Source organism: the organism of the source record quoted next, unplaced genomic scaffold (assembly GCF_019419815.1).
Source record: "Pyrus x bretschneideri cultivar Hongxiangsu unplaced genomic scaffold, Pyrus_bretschneideri_v1 Contig6, whole genome shotgun sequence".
Taxonomy (NCBI): Eukaryota; Viridiplantae; Streptophyta; class Magnoliopsida; order Rosales; family Rosaceae; genus Pyrus; species Pyrus x bretschneideri.
In genome coordinates, this window is record NW_025999798.1 from 1,559,423 (window position 1) to 1,583,638 (window position 24,216).

The 24,216-nt window shown below is 38.6% G+C and overlaps 5 protein-coding genes across 5 annotated transcripts; 4 read left to right on the forward strand and 1 right to left on the reverse strand.

Moving 5' to 3' along the window:
* Positions 1-506: 506 nt before the first annotated feature.
* On the reverse strand, positions 507-1,676 carry LOC103947231 (hornerin-like). The gene has a single exon (XM_048571670.1). The coding sequence runs from the start codon at positions 1,674-1,676 to the stop codon at positions 507-509; it is 1,170 nt and encodes a 389-aa protein (XP_048427627.1).
* Positions 1,677-3,970: 2,294 nt separating this feature from the next.
* LOC103947225 (26S proteasome non-ATPase regulatory subunit 10) lies at positions 3,971-6,529 on the forward strand. The gene is made up of 6 exons (XM_048571608.1): positions 3,971-4,255; positions 4,474-4,606; positions 4,890-5,014; positions 5,169-5,315; positions 6,183-6,341; positions 6,404-6,529. Exons 1-5 carry the CDS (start codon positions 4,067-4,069, stop codon positions 6,315-6,317), a joined length of 729 nt encoding a protein of 242 aa, XP_048427565.1. The 5' UTR covers positions 3,971-4,066; the 3' UTR covers positions 6,318-6,341; positions 6,404-6,529.
* An 879-nt stretch (positions 6,530-7,408) lies between these two features.
* LOC103947224 lies at positions 7,409-8,961 on the forward strand. The gene is made up of 4 exons (XM_009358090.3): positions 7,409-7,650; positions 8,116-8,205; positions 8,304-8,400; positions 8,644-8,961. Exons 1-4 carry the CDS (start codon positions 7,446-7,448, stop codon positions 8,783-8,785), a joined length of 534 nt encoding a protein of 177 aa, XP_009356365.2. The 5' UTR covers positions 7,409-7,445; the 3' UTR covers positions 8,786-8,961.
* Positions 8,962-9,755: 794 nt separating this feature from the next.
* LOC103947223 (protein GDAP2 homolog) lies at positions 9,756-15,066 on the forward strand. Its single transcript, XM_009358089.3, has 16 exons — positions 9,756-9,910; positions 10,091-10,268; positions 10,394-10,847; positions 10,960-11,037; positions 11,275-11,330; positions 11,439-11,558; positions 11,677-11,747; positions 12,255-12,348; positions 12,486-12,689; positions 12,961-13,212; positions 13,644-13,752; positions 13,862-13,929; positions 14,227-14,296; positions 14,371-14,445; positions 14,543-14,634; positions 14,771-15,066. The coding sequence occupies exons 3-16, from the start codon at positions 10,524-10,526 to the stop codon at positions 14,844-14,846; spliced, it is 1,689 nt and encodes a 562-aa protein (XP_009356364.2). The 5' UTR covers positions 9,756-9,910; positions 10,091-10,268; positions 10,394-10,523; the 3' UTR covers positions 14,847-15,066.
* Positions 15,067-18,619: 3,553 nt separating this feature from the next.
* On the forward strand, positions 18,620-24,187 carry LOC103947222 (clp protease adapter protein ClpF, chloroplastic). The gene is given in 10 exon segments (XM_048571542.1): positions 18,620-18,779; positions 19,084-19,502; positions 19,614-19,680; positions 22,579-22,617; positions 22,620-22,671; positions 22,835-23,007; positions 23,276-23,388; positions 23,505-23,550; positions 23,687-23,727; positions 23,860-24,187. Coding segments are annotated over 9 exon segments (1,020 nt in total). The 5' UTR covers positions 18,620-18,779; positions 19,084-19,169; the 3' UTR covers positions 24,016-24,187.
* The last annotated feature ends 29 nt before the right edge of the window (positions 24,188-24,216 follow it).

Sequence of the window (24,216 nt, forward strand, 5' to 3'; positions counted from 1 at the left end):
CTCAATGGGTATATATTCTCTCCACTTTGTGATGTACCCGTTTTTAATGCATTATCCACAAACAACTTTTATTTTGGGTGATGTTAATTGATGGTTCACTTTTTTTTATTCTTTAATTATCATAGAAAGCCAAATATTTAAGCAGAATTTTTGCGGCCACTCATTCCTCGAGAGAAAAACTTCAGGGCGCAACATCTAAATGTACGATCGATATTTCTTATATGCACTGAGGTTTTATTTGAAAGAAAAGTAGAGCCCCCAGAGAGATAAATCTTCTACATGACACAAACACAATTGCTTAAGAAATACATACACATAATACACAGGAAAACACGATGGGTCCGAAACAGAACAACAAGAAGGCCTAAAACCACATACAGAAAGTAAAACAAACTTTTAACTAACATCATAATTAAGTTAACAACTAATAAAGCCAAATAAGTGAGAGTGCCACAGGATCATGAGGATAATAACCTTACATAATTAGTGATTAATTATGACGATCATCACTTCTTCAAGAATCCCTGAGCCATCTTAAGATAATCACCAAACCCACCTGATCCACCCTCTTCCTCCTCCTCCTTATCCTTTTTACCATGTTTCTTCCCAGTCTCATGCTCTCCGCTCACCGGATAGTTCTCATCATCGTCTCTTCTCTCCTTCCCCTCACCATACTTATGAGACTCGGAAGAGTAGTGGCCTCCTCCTCCAGAGTTATGAGACTCAGAAGAGTAGTGGCTTCCTCCTCCGCCGCTTCCGCCGCCGCCGCCGCCGTACTTGTGAAGCATATCCTCAGCCCTTTTAACATAACTCCCAAGTCCTTCTTTCTCGTCCAGCTTCCCATAGTGCGCGGCAGCACTTAGGATGTTACTAGCAGCCTCTGAAACCCTAGCTCTGTCGATCTTTTCCCCGCTGCCTTTGTTCATCGAAGATTTGGCTGCTTCCGCCACAATCTTGGCACTCGACATCAGCTCGCTCGTCGTCGGTGCAGCATGTCCCGGTTTCCCGTAGTGGCCCTCCTGCTTCCCGTGGTGACCCTCAGCCGCGGATTTTCTCTCGCCATCATATTGATCTTCCTGGTCTTTGTCCCCATAACCTCCCGACCGGTAGTGACCCTCAGTCGTGGATTTTCTCTCGCCACCATATTCATCGTCCTGGTATTTGTCGCCGTATCCTCCGGACCGGTGGTGACCCTCGGTCGCGGATTTTCTCTCGCCACCATATTCATCGTCCTGGTATTTGTCCCCGTATCCTCCGGACCGGTGATGACCCTCGGTCGCGGATTTTCTCCCGCCACCATATTCATCGTCCTGGTATTTGTCCCCGTATCCTCCGGACCGGTGGTGACCCTCGGTCGCGGATTTTCTCTCGCCACCATATTCATCGTCCTGGTATTTGTCCCCGTATCCTCCGGACCGGTGGTGACCCTCGGTCACAGATTTTCTCTCGCCGCCATATTGATCGTCCTGGTATTTCTCCCCGTAACCTCCAGATCGGTGGTGACCCTCAGTCGCGGATTTTCTCCCGCCACCATATTGATCGTCTTGGTCTTTGTCCCCGTAACCTCCGGACCGGTGGTGACCCTCGGTCCCGGATTTTCTTTGGCCATCGTATTGATCATCGTAGTCTTTGTCCCCGTAACCTCCGGAAGAGAAAGCTGATGAAAGCCGATCCATCAGTGAGTGAAGAAAAGTAGAACAAGTGCTTTGCTTTGTAAGGAGGATTTGATAAAACGGGTTGAATCCGGTGACATATAAATTGACTTGCACATGCTTATCGGTGGTTGGATATTTGGATATATTTTATGATTGTCGGTGGACCTTTTACGTGGTGATGTTAAATCCACGTCTCGCTTAAAGAACAAAAGCCAAAAGGAAACATTTTCTTTATTTCAATCCCTTTAAGTCATTGCATTTTTCTTTACACAAATATTTATCGAAATTTCAAATTATAAAGATTTGACATAGCGATGAAAAATCACAGATGAGCAAGGACTGAGTTAATTTTTTTTTAGTGGAAGCCAATTTCAGGACTTTGAAAGTAAATTTTTTTTTTTATAATTTCATTGGTTTTATTTTATTTTCAAATTTTATTCAGTCAGCTTGTAGATATTTTTCACAATAATAACTTATCATACTTGTTGAAAATTTCAACCAAAATATTTAAATATGATAAATCTCCTGTAAGCATCTTGACTTTTTTCCTCTACACGAAACTTTAGTTGGGCCAGTTGCTCGTTATGAACTTTAGTTGTCTCTGTCCTTGCAACGAGGGATTAAAAATGTATTACTTGAATATAAAAACGGCCTGATAAAGAGATTTGTATATAACCATTTGGGATGAATAATTTACAAATCTGTGTCACATATTTTTATAATGCTCATGAGCTCTATTTTCTAATAATTCCCACCTATTTTTTCTGATCTATTTCTTCTTTATTTGATCTATATGTCTTAGAATTTAAAAATAGCTCATCCAAACAATACCGTAATAAAATTTCTTCCAATAAAAACAAATGAATCCTTAATGGAATTGCATTAGCAACATATTTATAGAGAGCGTAACATAAGCTAATCGTTTTACCTAACCTAGAAATTAACCTTGAGTTGAAACTTACTTCGTTATTGTGTTAAGTTTTTTTTTTAGATGATGGTTTACCAAGTGTTTTTAGGCATCTAAGCTTTATGTTGAATTTTTTATTCAAGGATACGTATAGTACAGTAAAAAATTCTTGATGAATCATGTGAAGACTAAAGAAAATGATCCGAACAGACACGATTACAGAATCTCTAAAAAATAAATTCGTCGAGGATCCTTTTTCGAAGAATAACTCCTACAACAAACCCCTTTTGGACTTTTGGTTCTGGACTTTGGACATGAGCAACCCCTGCTAGCCACACGATTTTTGTGATTGTGGCTGTATCTTATCCTGTTTCATATTTAACATTTTGGTCCACTCTTACAGACACGTTGACATATATATATTAGATTGAAATTATCTTTAAAATAGTTGAAAGCTATTTGAATTAAAATGTTTTTGGAATCAATTTTAGGTAAAATTTTAAGTAAATTTTGAAAAAAGTGATTTCTATAAGAAGCGCATAACTTGTGCTTCTAACATAAAACAGTTCGAGTGCTTTTGAAATCTAAACACATTTTCTCTAAAAGTGATTTTAGTCAATTTAAAAATATTTTCAAAAGAGCCATATGTTTAGTTACATTTGATTAATACATATTATTGGATTAATATTTGATCAATGTTATTTATTAATGTGTATTTTTTGACACCTTGTGAAGCAATGCACTAAATTTTTTTCAATATTATCATCCAATTAGTATCATTTTCGTAAGTAAACCCACTATATTATTGTAGATGACGCTTTACCACAGTAGTTTATATCTACGTACTTTAATGCGAGTTCAATCTCCATCAATTATTTTTTTTACAACAACTAACGATTTATCGCACTAACACTATCGCTTATAAAAAAACAAACAACATAAAATCAATACTAATAAACACATAAAATTTCATACTTTTACGAGTAACGTTACAAGGATGACATGGTCGCACACAAACGAGACATGCAATTAGGGGAAAACAAACCCTTGGGGCTTCAAAGCGAGAGAATTTTCAATGTGACCGATACACGGGATGGTACATCACGTGTCACTGTACAAATGGTGGGATATGTGTGCTAAAAAGTTAATAACTTAAAAAATGAAAATTTCCACAATTTCTATTAAAAAAACGTAGTGTACCACTTGTGTTTCTGTCACAATTAAAAATTTCTCTTTCAAAGTAACGTATGCAATGGAACTTGAAGGATCCACGTATGCAATGGGCTTCAAGTTGGGCCAGTATTGGGCTTACATGTCAACTTTGCCTGACATACTTGTAAGTTATGGAGCCTTCGAGTTGCGGCCCAAAGAACTTTTCATTTGGAAGTGTATTTTAACACCGTCAAGTTGCAACTTGTCCAACACGAAATAAACCGGGAAGAACTCCCTGTAAAATCCCCAAAATCCCCAACTCCCAGCTAGCTCCGTACAGTTCGCCGTGGACATGGAGATCGATCATTCAACGCCGTCCGAGCAGAAACTCAAAGCCGAAGACCTCTTCAAAGCCGCCGAGACCGGCGATTCTTCGGCGCTCAAATCTCTCTCACAGAAACAGCTCGCCGAAGCTTTCTCTCTCAGGAACGAGGACGCCCGCTCCATCCTCCACGTCGCCGTCTCCTCGGGCCGCTCCGAGGTTCGTCTTCTCCCACATTCCTCAAATTCCTGTGTGGTTCCCGAGAAACTGAGGGAAAATTAGAGAAAATTTGAGGGTGCCCTCTGCTTTCTATTTGATTTCAGTTTCAATTGAAAATCAGTACTTTGAGCTTGTTCTCATTTAGCTTCAATTGTAATTTTAAGTTGTAATATTCTCTGCTTTGAAGCTGATGAATTTGTGGCTTTTTGGGGACTCAGGTGGTGAAGTTGCTGATTGCTGCTGATGAATCAACAAGTGTGATAAACAGCACTGATGAAGACGGATGGGCGCCGCTTCATTCTGCGGCCAGCATTGGGAATTCGGAAATAGTTGAGCTGTTGCTAAGCAAAGGTAAATTTGTCACTTGTCAGATTTCATGGCTATATGCTTCATGACTTCATGTTGTTTGTAGCACCGTTAACCAGGCAATGTAGTAGACTTGGTGGGCGTAGTCACGTTGGCTAGAGCGGATGTGCTCCTCTATGCACTCAAGTTTCAAATCCCCCTCCTCGTTGTTTAATTGGGTTTAAAATATAATCGAGTTTAAAGTAGAATATCATTTGAAAACAATGGTGGTTACTTGAACATGGCTGATTGTGCTATCTCAGTGTTCTGATTTTATGGTTCTTAACAGGAGTTGATGTTAATTTAAAGAACAATGGCGGTCGATCTGCCCTTCATTATGCTGCCAGTAAGGGATGGTTTGAGATTACTCAGAGTTTGATCTCCCATGGGGCAAATGTTAATCTGAAGGACAAGGTTTGTAACTTCACATAATAGTGCTTTATCTGGTGAAGGAGAACCTTTAAGTATGTATCCAGTTTAATGAGCACCGTTGCTGCTGGAGTGTTTAACTTCTTTTAATTTGTTTGTATTTGCTGAATTGTGATCATATGGTATGCATTGTGCTCAGGTTGGTTGCACCCCATTGCACCGGGCAGCTAGCACTGCAAAATCAGAACTGTGTGAGCTTTTAATTGAGGAAGGGGCAGAAGTTGATGCTGTTGATAGAGCTGGTCAGACTCCTCTCATGGGTGCGGTGATTTGCGATAACAAAGAGGTAGGTTTGGGTGACTCTGAGAAAGAGATTCTTATTTTTGCCGCACACATGGATATATTTGTTTGGTTGGTCAAGAAGTACATCATGAATGCCACTTTTATTGCTCTTGTTGACCCTACTTTCCGCGCTCTCGTTTTAATAAGCCAGTTGGGATTGAGCATTTCTGATTCAGATTTTAGCAATGAAATAAAGAGTTGGGAAAGAGATTAGTCTTAGGAAATCTGGAAATGCATGCTTGGTTGCAATTTACAGTATTTCATTCTGTCTTTGTTTGACTAGTATGGACTTGACTGTAATATGCGCCTTACTTTATTATCTTAGCGGCTTCATACCATATAATGCTTCTGGCTAATGTCAACTATTGTAAGAAGGGCTTGAAGATTTTTGGTGTTTCTCCAATTGATTTTAAACACTGACCTTGATCCTGGCTTTTTAGAACCTGTTGAATGAGTGCTTAACCTGTTCTCTCTAGCCCTGTGGTGTTTCATTTCTTCTTCCGAATTCCTTGCATTCTTTTAAATCTCTGTTTTTGTTATTGCTAGACAAATAGGCCCATTGTAAATGGGAAATAAACTTAACCGTTTTGCTCTGCGATTATCTGCCTTCTGCAGAGGTTGCAACAGTTATTATGACCTGCATATATTGTTTCCCTCTTGGTTTGAACCTTTTCTTCGTACTCAGAGACCTTAGGTTATAATTTTTTACTGTTTCACACTTGGTACATGTTAATGGTGCACTTCTATGTTATCAATTTTAATACCAAGTTGACATGGGAAGAAAGAACTTTGTATTAACTTCTAGTTTTGTCTAACAGAAAGCATAATTCAATCTTTTCTCAGATCTCCATTCATTTTTGGTCGATGACAGGTTTCTCTCCTTCTAATAAGGCACGGAGCAGACGTGGATGTGGAAGACAAGGAAGGATACACAGTGCTCGGTCGAGCTTCTAAAAAATTTAGACCACTTTTGATCGATGCTGCTAAGGCCATGATTGAAGGATGATTTTCTCGACTGGCTTTGTTTTAGGTGCAAACATTGCTGCTAAGGCCATGATTGAAGGATGATTTTCTCGACTGGCTTTGTTTTAGGTGCAAACATACTGCACGAGTGACCATTAAAAACAAAGAGAGAATAGGAGAGTTTCGTGTAATTAACCAAAGGATTTGTTGCAGGCTATCGTCAATTTCGGTTTCAGTATTTCACTATTTCTTCCACTTGTTGGCCTACTCTCACAAAAAATGACGTCGAAGATATCGTTGTTGGGCATTCTTACTTGCAGTTATGACCTAATGCAAGTTTTACAATGTGGCCTCTCCACACTCAAATCTCTCTGTTTTAGAAACCACCATAACCACCACCTCCCTTCAAAGATGTCTGCCGACTCCGGCAGCCTCCTCCAAACCCCTGAAACTAATGTCATTGTTTTCCCGAGCTCCAGCATGGGCCACTTGACACCCCTCCTACGACATGCCGCATTACTGCTAACCCAAAACCACTGCCCACTGAGGCTCACCCTCGCCATCTCCTTGTTCACCTAGTTGCACGGTTGTATCGCGATTAGAATCGTCTGTTTTCTTAGTTCTCATTTGAATATCACAACTAAGTAAGTGGACAACAAAGTGGACTTTGGATAGAAACAAGTATCATTTGTTAAAATAATGTATACACGTGTTATAATATGAATGAATTAATAATATTACGTGGCAGTGTGATAATCATATTAAAAAACTACTCGTGTTTTTCTAGCATTTTGTATGTATGAATGACATGTGTTTAAAACTCGTGTTTTTCTAGCATTTTGTATGTATGAATGACATGTGTTCAAAACTTTCAAAATTTAACGCATTTACTCCATTACTCGAAGTTCTAAGATGGATTTCCTCCTCTTCTAGCATTGCCTCCATCATAAAGACTTGAAAAGCCTAAAAAACAGAGGGAAAAAAACATGTCGTTTTTGTTTTGTCACCTCAAACGACGACTTGAGTAAAAATACAATGCCGTTTAGTGAAAAAACGTTGAAAAGCGCCAAAAGCAGTTGGATGCTTCTGTGGTCGATATAACCCGTAAATATAAGTATCCCTCTGCTTGTTATCTCTTTATTCGGGCTGGGGCTGTGGTATAAGCCAAACCATGGTTTCCTCTTCAGTCTCAGCTCTCTTCCGCACCCATCCTTCCTTTCATATTTCACATACCAATTTAGATGTCTTTAAAAGACCTACCACAGTAGTAGTTTGTTCTAGTTCTTCTCCGGCGCCGACGTCTCCCCGCCATGTTCTTCTCCAAACCTCTCTTTCTTTGGCTGCTTCAGCTGCCATTCTTCTCGGCTCAAATCCAGGTATGCAGTTCAAAAGACCCAATACGATGATTTATTCTTTATCTTTGCCTTGCGATTTGAGCAGAATATAACAGATGATATAACAAATGGAAAAAAAAATGCTTAATTGTAGCGATGGTCCTCAACTATACATTGAGTTGCATTTTCGCCCCTAAAAAGATGGAAATACGTAAGAACCAAGAAGTCATTATTAAAATTTGACGAGTGTGTAAAATTTTTTTGTATTGTAATTGTACAAAGACAAAATGACTTTTACACGTAAGGAACCAAGTAATAAGTCTGCCGTTCCCTAACAGTGCAACTCAATATTAAATTGGAGGACGGCGAGACTTATTTTTGGAATTCACGGACCAAAATGCAAATTAACGTGTAGTTCAAGGACCAACGTGAAAGTATATTAGTCCTCTAGCATAGGGGTATTTTTCAAATTAGGGAGCTGAATGTGGGAGGAATTTGGTGTTGCAGCCAGTGCTGGATTTCTATCAGGATCGACTGGAATTGAATCAGTTCCAGGTCCTGAGTTGCCTCAAATCGACTTCCTCAAACGCTTCAACGGTTCGACTTCAACTCTCTCTGAATATTTACATTCATCTACGTTCAACATGCTGATTGAAAAATGTGACACAACGTTGTTCAATTATATATTATTGCAGAAGAAAACCAGAAAAAGTATGCAGAAAATGATGCAAGATTCGGATCAACTCCAATACTGAAGGAGCTACTAGAAAAATCCAAGCTCAACAAAGAAAAGTAAGTAGATTCCTGGTTCGTGCTTTCCTAATTGCTTGCATAATTGGAAGTGTGAAAGTTCTAGGCTCGTGCTACTGCTATAAACCCTAAACGGAACAGTAGAACGAACCTAGACGCTTGAAAGGAGTGACCAATGCTTTTGATACCATTTATGTCAAACAATCGCGTTGTTAAGGAATAAGGCAACAATATCAACGTCGAAACAAAATCAGACGTGTTCTGTGTGAAACTGAAACTGTGCAGGAATAGTAAAGAAATTCAAGACAAGTACTGCATACGGGGGGCAGAGTGGGGAGTTGGAGATTGCTCGGCAGAGGGAATGACACCTGATGAGAAAGACAAGTTCATCGCAATGTTGAAGGAGAAAGCTGGCGTCAAGGATTGATATCCACCGACTTATGCTTTGTGTAAACCCTAATTTCCAAGTAATGGTAGAGATCAAACTTGTAGGAGCTTCTCATTCGAAGACATGGATACGTATGTAATATGAGTAGACGATCACGACCACTACGAGTATATAACGATCCAATTGATGCGTAAATTGATACAATATTTAGTCTACGTCGCCGCAAAAGCGCATACGGATAGACTAGTAAAATGGCAAGCATGACGTAGGACAAGAAGAAAAAATTGAATTTTAAAAAGTAGGTAAAGGTTTACCATCTTAATTTACAAAGTTCCAAACATTTAAATCTATGATTTCATTTTCATAGTGAGAGTGATGTGGATTTTTCTACTTTGCATCAAAATCGCACATATGAAAAAACATAAAAAATATACGTACTTAGTGTGCGGCTTTTATCTAATTTATATTTATATATAATTATCTGCACGTCATGTCGCATAAATTGTTCATGAATAAATTTGTCCAAAACTAATTTATTCAACCAGACAAGAAAAAATTTGGTTTTAAAATGGATGGTCTCACAATTTTAGACAAGAGGTAGTTTCGGAGAAACTTTGATGAACTTAAAACACGTTTACGTGACGTTATTACTATATTCAAATTATAATATGTGGGTTGATTTTCTTATGTACTCATCATAATCTATAGAAATGACTTGTCTGAAAATGCTTTTCAAATAGCAGAAAACGCTTTTAATGAAAATATTTTTTAAATTAATTTTTTTTTAAAATACAAGTAAATCCTACAAAAACACACAAATACTTTACGCAAGAAACATATCTCGTGCTTCTGATTGAAGTAAGTGATTTAAAACCTAAAACCATTTATTTAAAAGTGTTTTGGGCATCCATAATGATAAATCTGTCTTGGTTCTGATATTCCTAGTCAGTCAAAGACAAAAAGACAAGAAAACAAAATAAAAAATAAAAAGTCCAGCAGGAAAAAAAGAAATATAAAATAACTAATAATTTAGTTTTACAATATTCGTGTGTATGTACTATTCATGGCCAAAATCCCACGGGCATTGCAAGCTCACCGACCCAGCCATCATTAGCTTGACCCAGCAATCATAGCTTGACCAGCGATCATAGCTCTCTCTCTCTGGTACTCTCTCTCTCTCTCTCTTCCCAACGAATTTTACAATTTCTTCAAATTTTTATGTTATTTTATTTGTTCGATTTTCATCTTCAATCTCAGTTTCTCGGCAAATTTCGGCGTACGGTTAGATGTACGGTCTCCTTGGTCTGTGTAACGGACAATTGAATTCATTTCATTTTCTTGCAGTTTCTCAGCTGCCAAACGGGATTTGTAACAAATTCAGCTGTCTGGTGCTTTGAAATTTTGCTCTATCAGAATTTGAATTGGAATTGGGGCTTCTCAGCCAAGAAAAATAAAGGAGGAAGAAGAGAAGGTGATTTTTTTCGGTTGAAATTACGCGCGGAATTGGAATTGGTAAAATTAGGTAAAGGGTTTCTTTGGTTTTGTAAAGTTCAATTTTTTTAGCTAAATTATGTAACTTTGTTGAAATCAATGATCTTATTTGTATATAAATTTGATTGTCACATAGCTTCGATCTTTCGGTTTCAGGGGAATCCTGTGTGATTAGTTTGGTTAGCATTGTAGAATTCACATTGGAGTTGATGCTTGAATTTTGAAAGTTCTGGTGTATTCTAGTGATTTTCGCTGCGGGATTGTGACTGCAATTCGGAGTCACCAAATGTACCGGACTGTGGCTACGGCCACGACTGCAACCCGGGGTGGATCTCCAACTGATAGCGGGGATTGTGTTGTCACTTTGGATCAAGTTCCACGGTGGAGCAGTTCAGAGTATCGTGCTTCCTTGGAATATGACAATGAAGATCCTTCGTTTTCAAATTCGTATTTTCCTGATCCTTTAACTTCCCAATCTGGGGGAGAGAGCAGTATCAATGGGATGGTCTCAAGATTTCCAGTTGACCATGAAATTAATTCAAAGACATATCTATGGAGAGGGAACCCATGGAATCTCGAAGTTGATGCAGTAGTGAATTCTACAAATGAGGTGAGCACTAGGTTGTGACGATGAATCTTTGATAGAGATTTCTTGATGTATAAACCTGGTGACATTGGTAAAAGAGACAAGTGTCTAAGTTTTTTGATTGGACAATTTACAGAACATGGATGAAGCACATTGTAGTCCTGGTTTGCATGCTGCGGCTGGACCTGGTCTTGCAGAAGAATGTGTAGCACTGGTATGCTATACTTATTTGCACTAGAGTTCTTGTCTTCAGTCATTCTTCGTACGGTTCTTGATATTTGAAATGCAATGTAAATACAGATTTATGGGTGAAATTGAAGATGTTGAATGGGATACAACATAGAAATTTCAATGTCATTGGCTTTTTAAAGCTCCCTGTGGTGTTCTGTCAGAATCGGTTTTTTTTTTATTAAGAGTCAACTGATTTGATATACCTTTTTCATGTTGGCAGGGTGGATGTAGAACAGGGATGGCAAAGGTCACTAAAGCATACGACCTTCCAGCTAGGTGAGTATATCAGTGCAGTTTTCATTTAGAGTGCTCATTGTGCACAAGTACTCTTTCATTTCTGTATCTAGACTTAATGAATGATGTTTCTTTCCTTGTACATTCCAGGAGAGTTATCCATACTGTCGGTCCCAAGTATGCAGTGAAATACCATACTGCTGCAGAAAATGCTCTGAGCCATTGTTATCGTTCTTGCCTTGAACTTCTCATTGACAGTGGCCTGCAAAGGTGCTTGGCAGATGATTGCTGTGCCATTTTGTGTTTAGTATTCTTTTCAATTGTTCTTCCCTTTTGTTTTGTTCTTTATAAAGTATGAAGCTTATTTTGTTTGGCCAATATATTGTAGCATTGCAATGGGTTGTATATATACAGAATCTAAGAACTACCCCCGTGAGCCAGCCGCCCATGTTGCTATAAGTGAGTTACTTTCGTACATGTTTCAGAAATTAGTTTCCTTGCAATGATGTATTATGTGAAGCACGTGAAGTACATTAAGCATATTTGGGCATCCATGGAACATAGAAAGGCTGATACTAGCTTTTGTTGGATTATATACAAAATCGTAACATTCATGTTGTATGGTGTGGAAAGGATAACAATCAACCAATATTCAAAATAAAAGTTCAAAGGAAAAAAAAAAGGATAACAATGTGTGGATAGCTCTGTTATCTCTTGCAGATGCAATCTCTTATGATGAGTTAGATTATGGTACACATAGATCCCCATCTTTAAAATATATGCACGTCTTTTGCATTCTGTGATAAATATAACTTGCTTATCCATTCGTATAAGTGCTGGATTATTCGAATTTTTAGTCATGTACATACATCCACGTTTTAATTGCTGCTGGTAAAGTTCACTGAAGATTCAATTATTTCTTTCATTCTTTACTCTTCAGCTTATTTATTTTCTGCTTGTTTTCAGGGACTGTGCGACGGTTTCTGGAAAAGCAGAAAGACAAAATCGCAGCTGTTGTTTTTTGTACTACCACATCAATGGATACAGAGATATACAAAAGGTTGATAAATATAGCTATTTATTTATGGAGCACATGCTGCTTCACCATGATATATATATGACTTATAAACTCCACTCTTGGTGTTACTGTTACAAAATATTGAGAAATCATTTCCCTTCACTTTTTTTCCAACCTAGATTGCTTCCGCTTTACTTTCCCCGTGATAAACTCGAAGAGGAGATTGCCGTGTTGAAGCTTCCTGCAGATGTAGGTGATGAAAATGGCGAGACAATTATAGATGAGCGCAAAATCAGAATAAAGCCTTTGCCCAAAAAGAATATTCCAAAGCCTCCCCAGGCTCCAGTTGAGCTTCCTGTGAGTGATGTTGGCTTAGTACGAAGGTCAGTCAATGACTCAATGAGAATTTTTTAACATGTCCAAGAGAAAACTTAAGGCTTTGACTAATATCAAGAGAAATACTTGGAAATTCTTGCCACTGAAAGCTTCCGAAGAATTCCATGTTTCATATGTCAATTTTCATACTTCATAGATGTCTGTCCACTTATGTTCTCTGTTTTTGTGGTTATCAAGCTTATTGTTCCTTTTGCTATACCACTATCATTATCTCTTTTGGTTAAAATCCTTAACTAACTTGCTGAAGTTGTTCTATAGGAACTCATCATATTTGGATTCGTTTTTGGATCCTGCCTTCATGTCCTTAATAAAAGACCCAGATCAGAGACGCAAGGAACAATGGGAGAAAAATGCTCAAGCACAAAGTGGATGGAATTGTGCTAAAATGCTTGGGTTTGGCGACCTTGGTGGACCTCCATTGTCTGCTGCAGAAGAATACTCACTTCATTCAAGATACCTTGCTAAAGCAAATTCTCTTAATCTTTCAGAAATTGCAGAAATGAAAATTGTGTAAGATTTATCTCTTTCATCATTGACATAGTGGCAGCTGTGGAGTCTTAAGCTTGTTGATTTTCACAGCTGGACAGCTGTTAATATGTAAAGTGCTTTTTATTTTAGCACTTAAGAGTACTTGGATTTAACGGAAGACGTGGCACAGAACCGAGCGCAATGGCGTTCTAGGATTCATACAGCCGACCCCACTTAGTGGGCAGAGGCTTTGTTGTTGTTGTTGTATTAGTAGCACTTCGGTTGGCTCATATCTTCTTTCACAGAAAAAAGGATAAGCTCTTATTATGTTATTAAAACAGTGCAAATATTGATATGTTGGTACCTAGTGGTGGCTGAAACTAAGAATGTTATGAATCTAAAAATGGTTGAATCTGAATGGCTGTATGAGATGTATACATTTAAACATCTGTCTATTTTTCTGTCTATTTCAGTTACCGAGGTGGGGTTGACAGTGAGGGTCGTCCTGTAATGGTGGTTGTGGGGGCACATTTTCTTTTGCGATGTCTTGATCTAGAACGATTTGTACACTATGTTGTTAAGGTAGTACATCATTAAAGTTGGGGTTAATTTGCATATGCTGTAGAGACTGCATCTTTGCTAGTTATGTTGTTGGCGACTTATATATCTAATCTTGTTTATTGGTTTGCAGGAGTTTGAACCCTTAATACAAAAGCCTTATACTATTGTATACTTCCATTCTGCAGCATCTTTACAGCTGTAAGTTGTTCGCAGTTGAGTTTCAGAAAATGCAAAACTGAAAACAATTCTAGGTTCAAAAGGTTTTTCATGTTATTTTATACTCACACTCCACGTGACGGTTCAGTTTCTATGAAAGATGAAAAAAGAAATTTTGAACTCTCACAAGGACTGCCAAATTAACGTAGATTGACGTAACTTCTTTGGTGGAATATTAATTTCTGACTATGAATACAAGTGATGATCAGTACCTTAATAGCGTATATTGATAGCAAGTTACTCTAACTAATTGAGTTTCCTTTCGTGCATGTATTGCAGGCAGCCAGACTTGGGGTGGATGAGAAGGGTACAACAGATACTTGGTCGTAAACACCATCGTAATCTGCATGTAGGTATCACTTCGTTTGTCCATATATGTTAGCAATTGTGTCTGCGTCTCTAATCTTTATCTTCTTTACATAGGCAATATACATCCTTCACCCGACATTTGGACTGAAGGCTGCAATATTTGCCCTGCAACTGTTCGTGGACAATGTGGTATGCCTAATTTTATTTATGATTTCTTGTTTATCAAGACTTCACATCATTTAAAAAGCCTGCTGTAAGTGAATGTTATTCTAACTTTTGTTTCTAGGTCTGGAAGAAAGTGGTATATGTAGATAGATTACTGCAGCTCTTTCGATATGTTCCTCGTGAGCAGTTGACCATCCCCGACTTTGTGTTCCAGTTGAGTTTCTTTGTTCCTTTCCACCATCGTGATTTCTATAGCAACCTGCATTTAAAAACACTAGTATGCAATGATTGTATTACAAGGTAAACAGATGATTGGTTCTGATGGATTTTGTGACCGTGATCAATGCAGGCACGATCTGGAAGTGAACGGTGGCAAGGGTCTCATCGTGGACCCGAGAACAAAGTATGTGTATCATCGACCGTAGCATTGCGAATACACGGTTCCATGAGGCAATGAAGGAGGTCCATGGCTTGTGATTTCTTGATTCTATTTTCTTTTCGTACATCTTATAGGTAGATGGGAGTTGAATTTGCCGTTTACTTGTGTAGAAAAAAGATATCCTTTCTTTTCTTGGAAAGTTGTTTTTGAAGCAAATATTATTTGTAACTAAACATGGAAATTAATTATAAATATTCTTTCTTGAATTGTCTTGGATGAATTATCAATAAAATGTCAAGGTAGTTAGAGCTATAAACCAGGAAATTTACAATCAAAACGAACATCGTTCTGGCTACATTCCAAATCACTCTAATATCTTTGTTCTTTTTCTTTTTTAATTTATTAATTTTACTCTTTTTCAGCTTTAATATTTAAAATTCGGTTTAAAAATATATATTTAAAATTCAATACACGCAGATCTTCTGTTTATCCACTTTTTGTTTTTGTCTATTTTTATGGACGATATGGTATGAATCGCATGATGATGCTAGGAGAAGGCTGGCAAAGTCACTAGTTGATCCTTTTAAAAAAAAAAATTACAACGGTAAAAAGTCAAAAAAATAAAAGTGAGTTTGACTTTCTTGCACCCCTAAGAGTTTGAATCATTTTCATACATTTTTTTGTTAATTTTTCTTTTATTTTTCTTACCACTGTAACAAACTCTCATATTCATGTTCTTCAAAATATATTTTTCCTTGCGTGAAGCCCAACTCATTTTCTGAGCACCCGGGAGTTCGCCTCGTTCTGTGTGCTTTGAGCCCGCCTTGGTTGAAAAAGAGGGTTTTAGTAATATGTAGTTTAGATTTAGATAGAAGAAAATTTAAAAAAAAAAAAAGAAAAGGTTCAAATATCTTTATATTTAGGTTTTAGATCGTTGATTGCAAGTGTTCAAATACGAATTATTATAGATTTTGGACAGAAAAATATATTTTGATGAACATGAGTATGATAGTTTATTGTAGTGGTTAGAGTAATAAAAGAAAATTGTAAAAAAATGATAAATTCTTGGGGTGGCAGAAGTCACGAGTGACTTTCTAGCATCCCCAAGAATTTGAATCATTTTTGTCCATTTTTGTTAAATTTTCTTTTATTTCTTTTACCACTACAACAAACTGTCATATTCATGTTCTTCAAAATATATTTTTCCGTGCGTGGAGCATGACTCATTTTCTGAGAACCCTGGAGTTTGCCTCGTTCTGCGTGCGCTGAGCCCGTCTCGTCTTGTGTGCCTAGGTTCATCTCATTTTGTAAATGAGGTGTCTTCATTGTTTTGCATGCTTGAAGCCCGAACCTTTTTGTGTCAACGGAATATGCGTCGTTTTGGCATGCACGGAGGCAACCTTGTTTTCTGGGCATAGGGATGGCCTTGATTTGTGCGATGTATCCCTCCTCGATTTTTGTGTGTGGAGCTCACCTCGTTTTGCATGCCAAAAGTCCACACCATTTTTTGTGAATGGAGCTCATTTTGTTTTGCATGCCATAGTTTGACTTGTTCTGCGTGATCTGAGTCCGCCTCATTTTGCATGTGTCGAGCCCGCCTAACATGCATGTTTTTTGACAAAAATGCAAATATTTTATTTTTGCAAAATATTTTTCCTGAGCATTAAGTTAAACTTTTTAAGAAATTTGGAAGTGTTGTTACGGTTTATTAAGCAACAAATGTATATTTTGTAGAATATTTAAGTCGAAAACTAAAAAAATAAGTGAAAAATATAGTAGTGAGGCTCAGAACATTGTCAAATGGGGTTTTACACTCAAGAATCTCAATGGAAAATCTCACCTTAACTCAAAACTTTATAGTGAGGCGAATGTGAAAATAAATAGATTGAACAGTGATTTATGTATAAAATTGCAAAACTGTCTAAAACCTGTGGGTGTTAATCCACTTTTTTTTTGTAAAAAATGAAAACTTTTTATTTTTCAAAGTATTTTCCCTAAGCATTAAGGAAATCTTTATAATGCATTTGGAAGTGGATTTACGATTAATTGAGCAACAAGTGTGCATTTAAGCCAAAAAGTTATATAAAAAAAAAGAACAAGTGAAAAATATAGAGATGTCAACATGTATATTTGGTGCATATTTTTTAATATTTTTTGCTAAATCTGAGATGTTAAAATCACATGTAAGTGAGGCTTAAATAAAAAATAGCAAAATTTTGTTTTGTTAATTAGTCTTTCACCCTCTTTTGATTGAAAAAAAAATTCTATTCATATGTAATTTAGATTTAGATAGAAGATTTTTTTTTTTAAATGTTCAAATATCTTTAGATTTAGATTTTAGATCATTGATTACAAGTGTTTAAATACGAATTATAATAGATTTTGGACGAAAAAATATATTTTGATGAACATGGGTATAATAGTTTGTTGTAGTGGTATGAGAAATAAAAGAAGGGCACCCCAAGAATTTGAATCATTTTTGTTAATTTTTCTTTTATTTATCTTACCACTACAACAAACTATCATATTCATGTTCTTCAAAATATATTTTTTCATGCATGGAGCCTAACTCTTTTTCTGAGCACCTGGGAATTCACCTTGTTTTGCGTCCACTAATGTGACATCCCACATCGCCCAGGGGAGTGATCCTTATATGTATATTCTCATCCCTACCTAGCACGAGGCCTTTTGGGAGCTCACTGGCTTCGGGTTTCGTAGGAACTCCGAAGTTAAGCGAGAAGGGGGCTAGAGCAATCCCATGATGGATGACCCACTGGGAAGTTGCTCGTGAGTTCCCAAAAACAAAACCGTGAGGGAATGGTAAGCCCAAAGCGGACAATATCGTGCTACGGTGGTGGAGCGGGCCCGGGAAGTGGTCCCACCCGGGCCGGGATGTGACACTGGGAAGTTGTTCTAGCCCCCTTCTCGCTTAACTTCGGAGTTCCTACGGAACCCGAAGCCAGTGAGCTCCCAAAAGGCCTCGTGCTAGGTAGGGATGGGAATATACATATAAGGATCACTCCCCTGGACGATGTGGGATGTCACAACTAAGCTCACCACATCTTGTGTGCCTGGTTCGCCTCGTTATGCATGTGAGGTTTATGCATCATTTTGCATGCCAAAAGCTCGCACCTTTTTGTGTCCATGGAGCCCGTGTTGTTTTGGTGTGCACAGAGTCTGCCTTGTTTTTCGTGCACAAGGTTGGTCTCAATTTGTGCGACGTATCTCACCTCGATTTTTGTGCACAAAGCTCGACTCATTCTGCATGCTAGAAGACCGCCCCGTTTTCTTGAGCGGAATTTTGTGTGCCATGGTTCGCCTCATTTTGCATGATCTGAGTCTGCCTCGTTTTATGTGCATTGAGCCCGCCTAACACCCATGTTTTCTGACAAAAATGTGAATATTTTATTTTCGCAAAATATTTTTCCTGAGCATTAGATTAAACTTTTTAAGGAATTTGGAAGCAGTTTTATGGTTTATTGAGTAACAAATGTATATTTAGCAGAATATTTAAGCCAAAAACTAAAAAAAAAAAAAAGTGGAAGATATGGTAATGAAGCCTCGAACATTGTCAAATGAGGTTCTACACTCAAGAATCTCAACGGAAAATCTCACCTTAATTTTCAAAACTTCACAATGAAGCGAAAGTAAAAATAAATAGATTGAATAGTGATTTACGTACGAATTTGCAAAACAAACTGAAAATCGTGAGTGTTAATCCTTTTTTTTTTTTTTTTTCAATGTACATTTTTTTTTTTTCCTCGAACTATTTTCTGACAGTTAAAAAATACATTTTGCCAGGCTGAATGACTTCACACATCCAACAGATTGTGACTCAGCTTGAAACCGTTCCGGTTCCACATACTACTTTCAACATTTTCTGCAAATTAATTTTCATAAAACTCTTGAAGACGAAGACGAATCGAAAAACCAGGCAGCTAGAGTTTGCTTCTTCTCTGCTTTCTCCGGCCACTCTCCGGTGAGCAAGTAAACACTCAAGCTAATCGATTTGGTTTGCTTTTCGGATTGCTCTGCTAAAATTTAGAACACAAATAGGGAGTATTTAATGTGATAATTTAGAAAGATAAGATTTTGATAGGAGTTTTCAAGTGGGTTTATGTGAATTTCAACTGTGTTTATGTGATTATTTTTACTTTCCCATTTTTTCACACCTGGAAGTTGGTGCCTTTGTTTTTGTACATATCAGTATATCAGTAGTTTATTTCTTGATTGGATGTTTATCTGCATGAATTGAAATGTAATGGGATTTACTGTGTGTATAGATGCTGATACTTCTATACACAAGTGTGGAAGAAGAACTGAGGAAGGGTAGTATTCTGTAAAGGGTATCGAGTTTGATCAGAAAAAAATGGTGCAAGGTCTGTCACCGAGCACTCTGACTGCGTTTTTCTATGGTGGGCTATGTGGGTCGATGCCTTCGTGGAGGAAGCAATTCAAACTAATGAGCAAAACCCCGATAAGTTCTGGTGTCGAAAGGTGTGGTATCTGGCATGTGGGCCGTCAAAGCTTATTTGTAAGAGGTAACACCGATGTGGTAAGACAAAGGAAAGTGAGGGTGGAAGCTGGGTGGCTGTTTAAAGGGGGTGATCAGGGGTTGAATGCAAGCTCGGAGCGGAGCGAGAGTGCTAATGAGGATATTTTGATATTCTTTTTCCAGCTAGACCTGGCAACTCGAGTACAGGTTCGTTGGGGCTCATTTGATAGTTGAAATTTTGTATTAGGTGAAGTGGTATTGGTTTCTCTCGGTTTTGATATTCTGACTAGCATTTTCCTTTTGGGGATGCATTTGCAGTATGCTTTGAACACGGAACAGTATGATTTTGCACAACAACTAAGAAACAAGCTGTAAAAATGGCGAAGTGTATGTATTATGAAAGAATCGATTTCCAACTGATTTGAACTATCATACATTTACAATTCTTGAAAGCCTTATGGGAAGGCATACTTATACACAATAAGATCAAAGCTTTACACCTATACTACATGAGGAGAAAACTTTACACCGATGCCACATGCAGCAACACCACACATGCAGCAATATTAAAATGTTCTCCCTGCTGTCCAGGTGCAACAGCACAGCAACATCACAGCAACAGCACAGCAACCACATGCAACCTTCCTTTCCAGAAGTTAATGTCCTCCCTGCTGTCTTTCCTTTATGGCAATGATTGTAATGATGGCAGGTACATACACCCATGATTTCAACACTCCTCCTCAAGTTGGAGCATGAATGTTTTGAATGCCCAACTTGCTGAGAAGAGAATGAAACGATGCCTTTCCTAGTGCTTTTGTAAATATGTCGGCCAACTGATGTTTTGAAGGTGTGAACCTTGTTGCAATCATTCCTGAATGTAACTTTTCTCGGACCAAGTGACAATCTAATTCGATATGTTTAGTTCGCTCGTGGAAGACTGGATTAGCTGCAATGTGTAGCGTTGCCTTATTGTCACAGTAAACATGAGCTGGAGCTGCATGGGAGACCTGTAAATCTTGTAACAGATAACGAAGCCACGTAAGTTCACAAGTGATTGCAGCCATTGATCTATATTCTGCCTCTGCAGACGATCGTGAAACCGTATGTTGTTTTTTAGTCTTCCAGGAGATAAGTGATTTCCCCAAAAACACACAATAACCTGTCACAGACCTTCTAGTCGTTAGACATGATGCCCATGAAGCATCACAGTAACCACTCAATTGTAAAGCATCTGTAGATGGAAAAAATAGACCTTGTCCTGGAGTCCCTTTGAGGTATTTCAAGACTCGCATAGCAGCTTCAAGATGAGGCTTGCGTGGTTGGTTCATGAACTGGCTAAGATTTTGGACAGAAAATGTGATATCTGGCCTTGTTATGGTGAGGTAAATGAGTCGTCCCACGATCCTTCTATATCTGGTTGGATCCTTTAATAATTCACCATCCGTTGGCCTTAACTTCAAGTCTTGTTCCATGGGAAAATCCACTGGACATGCCCCTAATAGTCCAACATCGTCCAGTATGTCCAAAACATATTTCCTTTGTGAGATAGAAATGCCTTGCTGTGAACGAGCCACTTCAATCCCAAGAAAATATTTGAGAGGTCCGAGGTCCTTAATACGAAACTGATGATGAAGAAAACGTTTTAAACGTTGAATGGCCTCATGGTTGTTCCCTGTAATGATCATGTCATCAACATAGATAAGAACCACTGTAATGGAATGCGCAGTAGTGCAGGTGAACAATGAATAGTCTGCAGTTGATTGTTTGAACCCCACGAGTTGAATAGCTTGAGAAAACTTTGAAAACCATTGACGGGAAGCCTGCTTCAAGCCATAGAGGGATTTATGGAGTCGACAAACCAAGTTCTCCCCCTGTCGACGAAGTCCGGGAGGTGGAGACATGAAAACTTCTTCGTCCAAATCACCATGGAGAAAAGCATTCTGGACATCGAGCTGATGGAGAGGCCAGTGGCGTTGAGCAGCCACGGCCAATAAACAACGAACAGTGGTAAGTTTGGCCACGGGTGCAAATGTTTCAGAATAGTCCAGGCCTTCAATTTGCGTGTAACCTTTAGCAACCAAACGCGCTTTATAGCGCTCGATGGAGCCATCAGAGCGATGTTTGATCTTGTAAACCCACTTGCTGCCGATAGCACGTTTTCCAGGAGGCAGGGAAGTGAGTGTCCAGGTATGGTTCTGTTCAAGTGCAGCAAGTTCAGACTGCATGGCAGCTTGCCAATTAGGATCAAGGTTGGCCTGAGCAAAAGAAGTAGGTTCGATGCTACGAGTGATATTATTGATAAACACTTGATGAGATGGTGATAAATGTGAAGGAGAGAGATAATGAGAGAGGGGATAGCGAGTACCTGACCGCGAAGAAGAAGTGGACGTGGAAGGCGCCGTGGTGACCTGTGAACAGTCATAATCCTTTAATAAGACAGAAGGTTGCTTGGGGCGGAGGCCACGACCAAGGGCAGGTGGTGGTGGGGGCGACACAGGTGATGGTGGCGACACAGGTGATGGTGAGAAAGGGACGACAGTTACGGCAGGTGAAGGAGGAGAAGTGTGCGGACTAGAGATGATGGGAGATGAGGGTTCTTGTGGAAAGATGGAAAACTTTACACCTATACTACATGAGGAGAAAACTTTACACCGATGCCACATGCAGCAACACCACACATGCAGCAATATTAAAATGTTCTCCCTGCTGTCCAGGTGCAACAGCACAGCAACAGCACAGCAACCACATGCAACCTTCCTTTCCAGAAGTTAATGTCCTCCCTGCTGTCTTTCCTTTATGGCAATAATTGTAATGATGGCAGGTACATACACCCATGATTTCAACACAAGCGGACTGAGGTTAGATCTCTCTTCCAGATTATAATTTTTTTTTCTTTTAATCTGACAAAAATTGAGGTCAAATTACAAAAGGCAAAGAATACGAAGGAAGACCTTTTAGGCTTCTGCAGTGGATGCGTAATTGCAAGTTTCTTAGCAATATCTTGAGAAACAGTGCAATTGTTAATGCAGGTTTGGTGTTCCTAGCTTTTCTATGAGCCACAGCGATGAAACTTTGGATTACTTTTAAAGTTTTAATAACATTACAAAAACCAAAAAGTGCCGTAACCAAGATCTATGGTAGGTTGTGGCTGATTTTTTCGTCTTTGAAAAGGACCGTTGGCATGTAATCTTTTGGTGTGCCCCATATCAATATGCATAAGCTTCCTGGTGAGTGGAGAAACAAATAATTGCGGCCTTCCTAATTAAGCGTTCTTCTTGGAAAGTTGAAGCTGAGGTTATTAAGCAGCAGGAGGCAAAAAGGGGTCGTCTCCAAAGAGTGAAGCTCAAGATAAGGCGATAAGTATCATTTGTCTACGGTATGCCCCAAACCTTGCCATATTATCTAGTTAAGGGTTTAATTCAGTAAGAAAGGTGAAATTCTGTGTTGCTCCTTTCTACTTTCTTTTGACTCTTAGATTCTTTTGGCATATGGGGTCAACTATACATTAAAGTATCCTGCTTTTCTGTCTTTTCTTACAGTGCGGACCTGCAGAATGCAATTGAGAGCGAGAATTATGCCGTGGCAGCCAAGCTATGAGATGCGATTTCTAAACAGGAGGCAGTGTCACTGGATGCATCCGCCAAAGCTTTGGCACATGAAAATGCTAATTATTCATTTCGTTTGGGACAAAGCGTGAGCCATAAAATTTTTGGTACGTTATATCCATGCCTTTTGCTGAAAATTTTCATCTTCCACTGAATGTTTGTTTTTATTTTTTTTGTAAGTTGTGGTGTCAAGTAGTCTGAACATGTATGCTTCTCGATTCTGTAGTCATGTTGGGTGCATATTTGGGTGGTTGAATTTTATAAATATGCAACAGTTTCTGTGAAATTCACTACAAAAACTAGGAAGAATCTGTTTAACCAGTACAGCCTGAAAGAATCTGTTACATAATTGATAATTCTTATGTACTTTTTCAGGCTATCGAGCCGTGGTTTGTGGAATGGATGCGGTGTGTTCCGAGTCAAGTTCATGGATGGAAACTGCACAGGTTGAAAAGCTGACACGCGGTTCTAATCAGCCATTTTATCAGGTTACCTTATCTATAGCCCTTCTGTTTGATTGCTTCTATTTCTGATTGGGCCGGTGATCAAGCATCGTGTGCAATGCAATATGATTTTGAATGATCTCTTCATTATCTTTCCTCAGATTTTGGTCGATGTACATGCTGACCCTAACCTTCTGGTGGCATATGGTAATACTCAACTTTCCGGCCCAATTCCTTATCAGATTTAAGTTTTCTTTTCCCGCTTTGTTGTCCATGAAGCTGCATCTTAGGAACCCCATAAAGCTGCATTTTTAGGCACTGCAATCAGCGTCTCTTTCTGCAGTTTCTGAGGAGAATCTTTTAGCTCCTGAAGAACCAGATGTGGTGAGTAGAATTCTCCCCTTCTTTTGTTTCTTTCCATCCTCAACGTTTGGTTTCCGCTTGTTGAGTGGTGTCTGCACTTGAGGAGCAGAAGAAGCTTCCCTATTAATTGGGTCTGCTGTTAACCTTGTGCAGGATCGATTTGATCAACCCTACATTTCATTTTTGTTCTACGGGATGGATGCAGCTGGCGATTTCATCCCCATCAGGCAATTGCGAGAGAAGTACAATAGGCCACGACACGAAATCCCCTATGATCCACTGGATGAGGGGCAAGGAAGTGATGTTTAGACAAATCCCGGAAACTGACCTTGTATAAGATACTGGTTTACATAGAGCCCGTCAATATATTCGTTTCTTCTGCCTTAAATGACGGCATTTTGTCTTAACTTTGAGGAAATATGCACAAATACAAGGGTTACGAACTCTTAATCAAAAAAAGCATTCGGGTTAGCGTCCTTCACTGCTTTTTTCAGATGTATTCAGAGTAAC